The 13,447-nt window shown below is 41.8% G+C and overlaps 1 protein-coding gene across 1 annotated transcript; it reads right to left on the bottom strand.

Annotated features, from left to right (window-relative positions):
* Positions 1–7,290: 7,290 nt before the first annotated feature.
* Positions 7,291–12,878, bottom strand: LOC108797813 (inositol hexakisphosphate and diphosphoinositol-pentakisphosphate kinase 2-like; the record flags this gene model as incomplete). Its single annotated transcript, XM_018569483.1, has 4 exons — positions 12,514–12,878; positions 12,091–12,286; positions 8,692–8,782; positions 7,291–7,376 (listed from the first exon to the last, which is right to left on the bottom strand). Coding segments are annotated over exons 1-4 (532 nt in total), but the record flags the coding sequence as incomplete, so codon positions are not given.
* Positions 12,879–13,447: the final 569 nt, after the last annotated feature.

Genomic DNA, 13,447 nt, shown 5'->3' with positions numbered 1-13,447 from the left:
CCTAATATGTATTATTTACCATAAGGTGATTCTGCATAGTTCTGCATTTATTTCACATGTAGATTATCATTAAATGACATATGTAGTTGGTCTCTATAGCGCAGTGCACGTTTATAATTCATGTTTTTAGGTGTTATATACACTTTTTAGCATGGTAGCTTGGGGGTTTGTTGTGCAATAGCACGGATCCTATTTGTAATATTATCTATAGGTGCATCCCTAGTATTGAGAGCCCAGTAAGCTTTGCTGCAGCCATACATAGAACTTGATAATGAAATTTTCTTTAAAAATTCTAAATCCTGCTTCAGCAGCATAAATTAAACTACAGAAGCAATGTCAGGAACCTGCTCTGCATATGTATGTATAACACAGAGTATATGTATCTTTTGCATACATATACTGTGGCATATATGGGCACTTACTGGGTATGAAGGTCTGGAGAGGGGAGGGCACACAGCGGGGGTGACATCTCAGGGCACAGTGCGGGCTCCCAGCAGGGCCCCAGACAACTCAGGAGAGCGGAGTACGGAGAGCAGGGGGTGTAGCCGGGTTGATAGTGGGCGAAGCACAGGGCCACGTCTATGCTGTTGTATGTAGCCTCCTGTGTGTAGATCACTGATGCTGTGTACACAGACGGGGCCGGGCTGGTGCAAGCCTCATTGCCTACACAGGTGAGGCTGCCAGCCCTGCACGTGTTTATCTTATGTTGGCTGATGGGGCAGCACAACAATGATTGGGCCCTGGGCAGCTGCCCTTTTTGCCCTGCAAAAGACGGCCCTGTCCATGGAGAGAAGAGAAAGAGTCTTTGTGGTTATTGCAGTTTTAAATGGGAAAGACTAGAAACAGCACTGATAGAAACAGGAGGCTGATCCCCTAATTTAAAGTGTATTTTCACTTTTGCAGCTAAATTGGGAGAACAACTTCTTGATATTTGTTACATGTTTACATTCACATAGCACACCTTAAAAAAATCTATTCTGGAAAGGCGGAATAAGGGTCTTTGTGGCAACTTATTCTCAGATATAGAACATGCAGGAGAAGGGTTCCGTTAACCCAGTTCATCCCTTCTAGGGCAAAACCAGTGGAACGGGGTAATAATGGCACCCAGCGATGTAAATTAGGTAGCTCTCGGTACTTGGCCCAACTGGCTTACCCACTAAGTGAGTCTTCAGGGACAGGCAATACCAGTGGCTCTGGAACTTGTAAGTGCTGGACAGCCAACTCGAGAGTCTTAAAGCACCCCACGCGAAACCCAGTGCCCACAGGTCACTTCCAGGATATCTTTGCAACGTTTAGTCCAGGGAGGTGTGAACACAATCCTCCTAAGGCAAGGCTGAGGACGATTGCACTGGATAAATGCAATAGGAGAGACAAAGCTCCAGCAGTGATGTAAAGAACAGTCTTGACTACAAAAAAAAGATATAAAAAGAACTAAAAATGTGCTTGCAAAAAAAAAGGAGAGATTGAACAAAGATTACAGATTCTATTAAACAAAGCTAAGTCAGGGTCTCTATGTAACTGCAGTAGGTTAACATGTAGTCTATTTATTTCTTATTCTTTGAGGGTCAGAAAAGTTTTTGGGTATACTGCTGCCTACAGGAGGATTGGACATTGACAAACAGAAATTGTATGCCAGCCCAAGATAACCCTTCCTACTAGCAGCATGCCCCAGTTTTTGGTTAGTGTCCTAGGAGGAAGGATGTCTTTTTTATAAAAGAATAACCTATTTTTTCTGCCATGGTTGAACATGCCTCTCGTGAGACAAATTTGTGAATCCATTAATCTATTCTCTTACTAACTATCGAGGTATTACTCCATTACTAGGTTACTCAGTCTTAAGATCTAGGTGTGTACATAAAAGGAGAATAATTCTGTAAATGACTGATTTCAAAAACAAATCCGGACATGAAAGCAAGCATCTGAATGCTGAATGCTACTTTGATAAATGCCTTCACATGTTTCAACACATTTTATTCATAAGGCTTGTTATACTAACAAGAAAGCAATTTGTACATTGAAAAAAGATCTCCAACACAGAATGCCACTACTACAATGACATCGACTTTTGAAATATGAGCACATTCTATCATACTCTCCCGTGAACTTATGTCATATCTTAATTGCTGAAAACATTCTATCATACTCTCCCATGAACCTATGTTGTATCTCAATTGCTAAATACTAGTGTTGAAAATGCTATGCTACTTCAAAGTGTCAGAATAAAAGCTCAAATGATCTGAAACAATGAAAGGCTATCGGACTGTTATTGTTGGTGCTACTTATAAAAGGAATGCTAAAACATCAGAAACCTTTGTCATGTGAAATATAATCATGATACATTCCAGTAGCATTGCCTTCTATGTTCCGACTTCTACTCCTTTTCAGAAGTGACAGACCAAATGAAACTCCAACTGCATAAACTAGTCAATCTCTATGTGTTTATCTTTACTCTTAAGGAAACGGTGGCTACTCTCAGGGAAAATGGTGGCTGCAATTAATGACTTCTCTATATATTATTAATCTATATAGAAAATAGAGGTGAAATATTGAGTAACAGTATATTCCTAACCTTCATCTGCTTGTGACATTCAGTCATAAGCAGTGACTTTGCTGTCAACGACTGCAAACTGACTGGGTTTCTTAATGCAGAAGTTTTAGAAATGTCCTTAAGCCTCATTTCACACACAACGCAAGAGCAAAATAGGATATTGCGTATATACGCGCATATATGCAATCCCAGAATGCATCACTCTTAATGGAATTTTTAATGTGCTGTACCCATGTACGCGCGTATATGCACGTAAACACGCAGAAATACGCTGCCCGGGCGCATCTCGGTTCCATTCTGTTTTTGCGCATGTTTACATTCTGTTTACATTCTGTTTACACTATGCAAATATACGGCTACATACGCAGCTATGTCTATGGAGCCATTTATTTGCATATGTTGCCTATGGGACAATACGCGGGTATACGCATATACGCGCATGTGTGTGCGGCAGTGTGAATGAGGCCTAAGCGCAAATCATTGTTAATGGATAAGTAGTAGATTTGGCATATCAGAAAAATTCATAAGGCCAAATTTACTTAAAGAACAGAGACTGTTCACTTAGAAAAGCGAATGTTCGACAGTATTTTGTAAATACAATTAGCTTGTGTTGAATTTAATCAACCAATCATGTGCTAGCAAAATTCTTTTTTTTTATTTTTTTATTTACATTGCACATAACTGTACCCAAGTCTGGTAATAAGTCTAAGAGAAAGCCCCGCTGTTTGTGGGATCCATTTCTTTTGTAAGCCGCCGAATTACTACAAACATTGGGAGCCAAATATAATACATCTACATAATAATTTCTCTGTTTTTGCAATCTCTTTTCATTGTTTGATTTGATAAACATATAAAAAAAATATGCCTTTTAGGTTATTTTGAGATTGCAGACTAAAAGAGCGGTATACATCGACCAGCAATCTTGTAGAAAAGGATGCAGAAAGACCTCAAAATCAGGTATGCCTTGTTACCCGCAGGGGTCTCAAACCTCCGGCCCTCCAGCTGTGCTGAAACTACAAATCCCATGATGCATCTCTCTTCAGGAGTCATGTCTGTGGCAGTGAGAATCTTGCAATGCCTCATGGGATTTGTAGTTCCACCACAGCTGGAGGGCCAGAGGTTTGAGACCCTTGCGCTAGATGAATGACAGGAAGAGTTGACATGTAAAGTCACAATCCTAACTCTAGCATGAAGGTTAAAAAATTCTATGGAAGACTGTATAACAAATATGGTTTAAGACACATGTGTCAAACTCAAGGCCCAAGGGCCGAATCCTGCCCACCAGGCCATTTCCTAGACTACTACTTTCAGATCTAGGTATTAAGTTATTACTAAAACCAGTGATAAATCGAATGCAGAGGCAATTATGATAAAGATTAGATACATCTACCGTATATAGTCTTACAGACCCTTTGAGGGCAACCATAATGTTGATGCGGCCCACAATTAAATTGAGTTTGACACCCCTGGTTTAAGACTTGTTTATTAATTTAGAAAAAACATCATCTAAAACATAGCTTATTCAGAATTGTGTAATTCTGAGTTTAAGGGCCCAATCACACCACGGCCAGATCATCTCCAGACCAGACTGGGCCCAAAAAGTGTGGCGGAGACACAGGTAAGTTTAACCACTTCAAGTCCGCGGTTTTAAACCCCCTTCCCATCCAGGCCATTTTTCAGTGTTCAGCGCTGCAGTACTTTGATTGACTGTTATTCTGTCATGCAACGCTGCACTGAAATAAATTTTATACCACTTGTTTGGGAACAGATAGAGCTTTCTTTTGGTGGTATTTAATCACCACTGGGGTTTTTTTTTTAACTATATTTACGGGAAAAGTACAGAATTTTTTACAAAAAAAAACAGTTTCCCCTATATTAAATGATAAAGCATTTATTACCCAATTTTTTGGTAAAATATAAAAGACAGGGTCATGTCGGGTAAAAATACACCAACATGTCAAGTCTTAAAATTGTGCGCGCGAAACCTCAAAAAACTAAAATACCCTAAATTGGCCATAGGCAACGCTTTAAAAGCTTTTACCGCTCATCAGTTTAGTGTTATCAGTGATTGATGGCCCTACAATGATTGCTCTCACTCCGACGTTCGTGACCATATGTAACATGTGAGGCGCAATTGTAATTTTCGCATGCTGTGCAAAGGCACACTGACTGGTCCTCTTTATGGAGACATTAGCGATCTCCAAGACCCCTGTCACCTGGGGACCGCAAAAGAAGCTGATGAAGCAGAGATCTGCTTCATCAGCTTCTTCTCTCTGGCTAATGATGACTGACAGGTGAATGCGGAAGTGATGTAACACACATCACTTCTGCATTCACAGCCCGGTGGGAGGTCAGCAAGGAGGAAGATGCTGACCTCCCACCCGAGCCGGTCCCGGGCCGCAGATGGGGCAGCGGATCCCGGGATTGAAGGTGAGGGGTTAGGAGGGGGGGCGGCGGTGGATCTCAAAGGGGGATCACGGAGCCAGCACATACACGCGATCGGTAGGCTATAGAGCCGCCGATCGTGTGTATGTAAAACAGCCGGTAACGGCTCTTTGCACTGAACGGGCTTTTTCTGCCCAAGCGCGCTAGGGGCAGAAAAAAAATGCCGTCTGGAGACGGCAACCCGCAAATGCGAGTCCGCCGTCCGTCCGTTTTTTGCAACGGGCGGACGGCAACAGGTTAAACCTTTTTTGGTAACTTTTTTTTTTTTAATGTTTTTGCATATATCTAATGCTTGCTAGCAGTAGATTTATGCAAAAACCCCTGGAGGGTTCAAATATCCTTTAAGGGAAGAACACAGGATCAATTCAAAATTCTACATATCATAAACCTTTGTACTTTTCAGTTGTAGGATTTCAAGTCAACAAAATATTATGCCATACTTTTCTCCCCACGCACTTTAGCTGTATATAATTATATGCATACATTATAAGTACATACATTTGTAAGTAGGCCTTTCAGATCTGAGACTGAAATGCAAATTCTAAAGGGAGGACAGAGTAGCCCTTCATTTTTTTGCACATCTGCAAAAAAAACAACCACTAACGGCTTAACTGCATCTTAGTTGCACTGTACATGGAGATATGTGGTAACAGAGGCAGCACAGTAAATGTGGCCTATGGGGACATTCTATAAATTTAAATGTTTCAGAAATGAAATAATTTTTGGGTCACGCCTTAATGACCAAGGAAACATGTGGGTCCCGAGGTTACACGGGTTGAGAACCACTGCTCTAAAATGTGCTCTTGGCTGTATGCAGGGTTCATGCACTATGCAAATCTGTGGTGCTTCTGGATTTCTTAGCAGTACATTGTGGGTTCAAAGGAGCCACAGTGGCATTATTCTTAATAAAATGTACCTGTGGAAAAATGCAGTACATCTCTGCAATACATTCACTTTTACCCCATGTTTCATTGCTTAAAAAAAATGCATTTACAGAAAACTACCTGCTGATCCTGCAGTGACTTCTTGAGTGGGCTGATAACCAAGCAGTAGCAGTACCTGCCTTTGGCACCGTGCTGCAGGGGGAAGCAGCTGGGGTGGGTGCCTCCACATTGTTGGCCATCTCCTGCACTGTTGGCGCCTATTATGTAAGTTTGCTAGGACAATTTATCCTGCATGCAGTGAGAACCCACAGGCCACAGCACTACAAAGCCCACCTGTACCTTAAAGACCCCACTTGCTCACTCAGTATATCAATGCCAGTACTCACACATATCCAAGGCCTGCTCACACACTGTGCATTGGGAAAAGGCTCTTGGGAGCTGTAGTTCTGGGGGGGCTTACCAGTGTCAATAAGAATCAAGCTCTCAGCAGAGGTCTCTGCAAGAATTTTACAAGCTTGGTGATAGTGTCACAGAGAGTGATAACATGGGTTTCTCACTACGAGAACAAAGTAAAAAATAATGCTGGAGCGTGACGGGGAAAAGGTAGTTTAAGGGTAAATTCGGACCATGTATGATGATCAGCTTTAATTGTTCTAAGCTTCTAGGCTGCTGACCTCTGTTAACAAGCAAGATAGTGTGAGCAGGGATAATGTTAAAAATAGAATTGCCTTGATGCTTCGATAATTCATCACAGTTGTCAATCATACAGATTTTTCCTAGAATATCTGCTGCCAGTGACTGGCAACAATCATCCAACTGACAATGGTGGAACTTCAGTATTAGTACGGCTGTTATACCCTGCCAGTGTCTGCAGCTTTAACCATGCCCGTGTATGCAACTGCTGTATATGCCACTATGACCAGCTAGCCTATAATATCAGTTTAAAAAAAAAACATGTAGAGATGCTGATTATCTTTGTAGTACATCGCTATTCATCATGCTGGAGTGTAATTTGTGAGCCATTCATGAATAATTTCCACAACTGACGATACAAAGAATCAAGAATGAGATATTTTGCTACAAGTTATAGGACACAGCTTTTTTTCATACTGTAAAAACAAAATCAAGCAGAGCTCTGCTTCGTAACCTTTAACTTTTGCCGTGCAAGTATCACTAAATTCTTGCTTCATCTACCTCAATTCAATGAGCATAGGTTGCAACTAACTCACATCTCGGCTATTATGTTACCACTGGGGTTTGTCAGAAGTTTGATCCATTGTGGTCCCAATACAAGTTTACTCTAATGGACAGAACATCTGTCTAGTATACTTGGCTGGGCTCCCCCAGTTGTTCTCCCATACAGTGGCATTGATGTGCAGGCCAAGGTAGAGCAAAATGAATGAGTTGACTTACCATCAGGTTTGTTTGGATCACGGTTTAGGACAGCATATCGAGGTAGCAAGATCCCCTCATCTTTAAGAATTCTATAAACCTCTCTCCTGTGGGAGAAAAAGTAAAGGGGAAGCACTGCATTAAATTTATATGTGCTTGTAAAGTAAAACAGCCCCTTTACACAAACTAAAAACACTTTCAAAAAAACGTACTTATTAGTCTTATTGTAAAATGGAGTAACTCAAGTAAGCTACTGTTGGTTATTGCAGATTGGCTAAGAGTATTCTTGTATAAACCAAATGAAAGAAAAAAAAAATGGAGCACACAGATTGTCATTAAAGGAGAACTATGAGATAAGTGATCTCCACTCACCTCATAGTTCTAGTCGAGCTGTGACAATGAGACTGTCACAGGTCGGCTCAGTAGATCGGGAGGTGAGCGAACACATACCGGGTTCGCTCGCCTCTCGATCCTGTCACGGCTCTCTGCCATGACAGGGGGAGGGGCTGGATTCCCCTCTCCGATCTGCCAGCGCTGACTGGCGGAACGGACGGGGAAGGGGGCGGGTACAGCTGGCTCTGCCTCTAGATAGGCAGAGCCAGCTGTCACTCACGCAGCTGGGCGGATCCCGTCATCTAAGTCGGGATCCGCTCCGGCGTCTCAGTATACTCATGGTATACTGAGCTTAGGGTAACGGGAGGACGCTAGTTTGTGTCCTCCCGTTACCCTAAGAAGAACTATGGGGAAAAACACTGACTCCATAGTTCTACTTTAATATCAAAATGTGGCATGAGCAATGTTGTACAAAGAGGTCAGCAGTAATTAGAAGGTGCTCACAGCCTGCAGACACGCAGATAGTAATTACAGGGCACTTGTCCCCACTTCTTAAATCAGAGCAAACTTACACTAACGGAACATCAATCCTTTCTGTCCAAATAAAATGAAAGATTAGTAGATAGATATTCATTTTTTCTCCCAGCTGAGCACCAAGAAGCAGCCACTATTATTACATTCCAGCTTTTTTTTTTTTAAATTACAGTAGGTTTGTGGGCAAGCACATTGGTCAGATGATCCAACAACTGAATAACAAACATATAAAGATGTACAGTCGGCTATTTGTGCAGTGTTCCAAGATGCAAAGCACCAGCACAACACTCAGTAGTTGGGAAAACCTAGGATGGCCAATCAAATGTTCCCTTCTTGGAACATAGGATGGCCAATCAAATGTTCCTCTCTATGGAGAAGGCTGAGGCCATAGATCAGTCCAACTAACCGTGAGACTCACAGCATGAAGATGACCTGCAGGAGAAGGGATCACCTAACCGGGCTCCTGGATAGCAGTGGAAGCCATAGTGGATAAAGCCCTGCAGCGCCACCAAAAGGAGTAGTCTTGTAAAGTACATATGAATAATATGATCTTACCGGTCTTGAATTTGATACTGTAGATTCAAGTCATTGATAACAAATGGATTCCTGAGTTTTGCATAGTCAACTGCTTTATCCAAGGGAAAACCTTAAATAAGAGAGTACATTTAAAAAACAGAATGAAAACCAAAGCATTGAGAAAACCTCAAAGAACTGAAAGTGATTTCCATTGAACTGGAACCAATGGCAACCACTGCAAAGGTCTTGTTAAAATTTATGACATAATTCCCAGGTACAGTAATTCTTACATCACAACAAGATTTAAAGTGAGCCAGTGTTCACTTTTAACATTCTATATCTTAGCCAGACATGTACAGCAGGGAACCTAGAGGTGTCTCTAAGAATGGAAACATAACTTATGTGCATCAAAAACCAGGGCACTTTGTTATACAAAATCAACCATTCCCTGATGGTTGAGACCTCAGGCATACTGTTTTCATCACCTATTAGTCAATGAATCTGTCCATCTTAGCTATTGACCGAAGTGGGTGGAGCAGAGTTCTCAATCAGCAGCTATAAGCTACATGACCATCCATGCAGGTACTTTTAGATACCTGCTGTAGGTGTCTGCAGGCAGCGGGGGTGCTCAGACTCCCTCCCACCACTCCTAACTAGTTAAACTTAAAATCAAATTACAGGCTAAATTGTTATTTAAAAAGGTCTCCCAGTAAAGTATGAGGAAGATTGTGGTGCTAACATTACATTAAGGCTAAGAGAATTTGCAGCGTCACATAAACAACCAGGAACACAAACTCTGCAGTTAGGCTTTAAATAAGGCCCTCAAATCAAAAAGAAGAGATCTACTGCTGGTTAGAAAGGGGCTAGCTGCTTTGTCTATTACTACAAGGAGATAAGAGTTAGATATAAACTGGGAACCCCCATTAGGAAAAACATGCTAGAACGCATATTGGTGCACTTTAAGTGGCAATAGAAAAAGAATTGTGAAAATAAAAATGTAACATCCACATCTAACTTCTCTGCAAAAGATGAACTTTGCAATGACTTAAATCAGTGAATGGTATATTACAGCTAAATTTGTAACGATTCAGCCTAGTAAATATGCAATTAGGCTTTTTTATTGCCATGAGCATCATTATCTATTCATACCGCACATCTGCGAATACATGCATAATACCAAGAAGTATACTCTTGGGTAAATGATGTCAAATGACTAGCTGCCATGTAGCACGCTATTCTGCAGGCTGCATAATACAGCAACAGTAATAAATAAGGCCCCAAAATACTCCACCTGGACCATTGTTTGCCTACTCTGCAAAAGGAAAGGAGAAACTTTTTTTTGTAAAGTTACAAAAATGAATACATTTTCATACATATGTTATGTTACGTTACAGACCATAAAGGACACATGCTGCACTGTATGTTGTAAAATACCTTCTGATAATTCTTTTTTTGGATGCTTACATGAAGCCCAAACAGTCTGTGCTGCTCATAAAACCAAAATATGTTTCACTTTGCTATCTGGAGAACTAAGATATGTAGCTGCTGGCTGTGGTGAAGCACAGGTAATCCTAGATGGTGTCAGTGTTCCTAGCTGTAGACCAGGGGTGAATAAACGAATATGGAATTCAGGAGCCGGTCTGTCCAATCCAGGAGGCAGCAGGATTTGTTTTTGTAGGAGCCTGCTCCATTGACAACAACTACAAAAATACTCAAAAGTTAGGCACAGGCTGTGATTTTTAAAGTGACACTAAACTTTTTAAAGGAGAATATGATGAGTGAATTACACTCATCCCTATAATTAGAGCCCACATGTGAGACTGCAGCTGTCACACGTCAGCTCTTTAGATCGAGATCTGAACGATCACATACCGCCCATCGCTCAGTTCCCGATCTTCATCCTGCAGAGCGGTGACTGTCAGTCACCTCTCCCCTAAGGGATTCCCCCCTCCCCGATCCTCCAGCGCTGAGTGGAGGGATGGGCAGGAGAGGGGGCGGGCACAGGTGGCGGGGTGGATCCCAACAATACTGTGCTGCACTGTCAGCATACAGTGGACAATAGCATATAGTTAACAATACTGCTAAGGACATATGAGGCGAACAGAACAAGGACACAATGGCAATATTAACACTAAGACCTAGAGCAGGCAAGGCCTAGAATCCTCCATAGCTTTTTACTGCTGCCTTTATTGCACATTTTTGTAAAACAAATTAGCAGATGGCCAGGCCTTCTGGCAAAAAAACATAATGATGCTTCCCAGCTTAGCCAGAACGTGTAGCCCTAAAAGCGAGCTGCTGTTACCAAATTGCAAGTGAACACAGTGGGGTCCCAAACCCAAAGAGATTATCCACCACCCTATGGTCACCACTCCCAGGGGGCACCATGGGCTCTCCGCTTCCCCTGCTTCAAGCCAGACTGCCTTTAGCTCGCGATATACTGAGCTTTGAGTCATGGGAGGATGCTAGTTTACGCCCTCCCGTGACCCTGAGGGGAACTATGGGGAAAAACACTTACCCCATAGGTCTCCTTTAACCACTTGCTGACCAGGTGTTTAGACCCCCTTCCTGGCCAGGCCATTTTTCGGTACTCATCGCTGCGGTACTTTGACTGACGTTTATTCCGTCATACAACGCTGTACTGAAATGAATTTTATACCATTTTTGGGGGACAGATAGAGCTTTCTTTTGGTGGTATTTAATCACCACTACGGGTTTTATTTTTTACTATATTTCGGAAAAATTACAGCTTCTTTGTCACAGGTCGGCTCTAACTATGAGGATGAGCAGAAATCACTTACCTCATAGTTCTCCTTTAAGTACTTTCTGTGCTGGCCTGGCTCCTCTGCCCCCTGCCTACACCTCCCTACATAAAATTTTATGTAGCTGACGAGATAGGAGTAAAGGGGAATACTATAGAGTCACTTGAGTGATAGTGGGAGTGTGCTGGGCCTGCTGACATCACATCAAAAGATAACAGCATCCCTCAGCAGTCCAAGGGCTTTTCAATGCCTGCACAATGGAGGCTTTTACAGGTAAATGACAAGTCTAAAATACATTAAATGGAAAGATTGCTGTTGAAATGAATGGTATGAGACAGGGTCACATTTAAACTTTAAAGTTCAAGGTCTTTATTAAAAATCCAGAGAGTAACATTGCTGAAATGAGAGGTGCCAGCATTTGAAAAGCATTCTGATTAGCCACTGGAAAGATTAAATGGGATTGAGTCACTGTGTGGGCAGCACATTTTACGTGCAGATTAACAAGTGTGATAACTGCAGACATTTACCTGTCCTAAGCAGACAACTCAGCAACTGCAGACGGGATTAACCATGTAAACTGCAGCTAGTCTATCTGTTCTGTGTCTGAGAGAAGGTGATTGTTCCAGAAATGCCCACGCTACCCACAGCTAGGAGTTATTATATGGGATGAGAACTGTACCTTTGGAGTGGAAGGAAATGAGGCAATCACACAGTGGCCAGTTTTCCACACATTCATTCAGAATGACGTCTTCTTCGAATGTAACGACAGTGATGTATTTGAACAGCGAGAGGCGCTCCAGGATTTCTTTCATGGGTTTAGATTTGGACTTTTTAGCCATAGCGCAGATTCCCACCACAATCTGTCTCTCTGGGGGCTACAAAGAAAGCAAAAGGGAGGATGAAGACAAGCCGAGTATTATTAATTGCTTCAATACTGGAATGCTTTCATTCAACCCAGAACAATGGACTGCAATGGAGAGACACCAGAAAATTCTACTATTTTACATTTGTCACCATGGACACAACTTCCTTTTTGTATGGATAAGGACAAATAAACAAAAACAGTAGAATACATCTGAGTATTTCATTGTTTGATACATACAGAGTCATATTCTTCATCATCATCATCATCCTCCTCGTCATCAATGTTGTCGTAGATGTGGTCTTCATTTTCCGCTTTGCCTTGGTCCAGCACCTCATCTGATTCCTCACATCCCACAAAGAACCTTGGGATGTCACCTTCTGTTGCACTAACAGACATGGTGGTAACCTCCACCTAAGATCTGCATGTGCCCGACTGCTGTGATAAATGATGTTTAAACGCAATGACACGGACTGGGAAAATCAGCTATTCAATGCAACAGGCTGTGCATTCTTCATGTCTTCAGTCTCTGAATGTAACCAGGTCCTCCGATATACCAGTCATCACAATCTGCTCTTCATTTCAGGCCATGGATGGGTGTACTAGTACTGAAAATAAACAGAAAACACAAAGCTAGATCTACAATTAATATAATATGTTTAAACTCAATATATCGAAACTAGTTTTAAGCCCAAAAAAATATGGCTACACAATTCTTTTACACCACTGCCATTGAGGTACATATCGTTTTTAATTCCATATATAGGTCCATGGCACATTAGCAATTCTGCCTTTGACAGCAACTCGCCAGCAACATGATCGATAAAGAAACCACATCTGCTCCAAAAGGCATTGCTCCCTCACTGGCTGAAACACTGCAAAATCTTGATTGCCATGGAAGGAGCAAAGATGGGGCAACACCTCATTGGTTTGGCCAGTGAGGGAGTGATGCCAAAAGGACAGGTGACTGTTCTCCCTAATCTCTTAGTGTTAGAAATTTGAGGTCAGCAACAAGACTGCAAGTAAGACTCTGAAGCACATTTGATTTGTTTATACAGTGCTGATAAATTATTCTGGGGTTTAGGAAGAACACAAAACCTATTACATCAGTCTGTCACCGAAGGAGTGACAGTCATATGTGCACACACACACACACACACACACACAAAACAAA

Source organism: Nanorana parkeri, unplaced genomic scaffold, assembly GCF_000935625.1.
Source record: "Nanorana parkeri isolate BGI_ZX_2015 unplaced genomic scaffold, ASM93562v1 scaffold1342, whole genome shotgun sequence".
NCBI lineage: Eukaryota > Metazoa > Chordata > Amphibia > Anura > Dicroglossidae > Nanorana > Nanorana parkeri.
The sequence above is the reverse complement of the archived record's forward strand: the minus strand, read 5'-3'. Positions and strand labels throughout refer to the sequence as shown.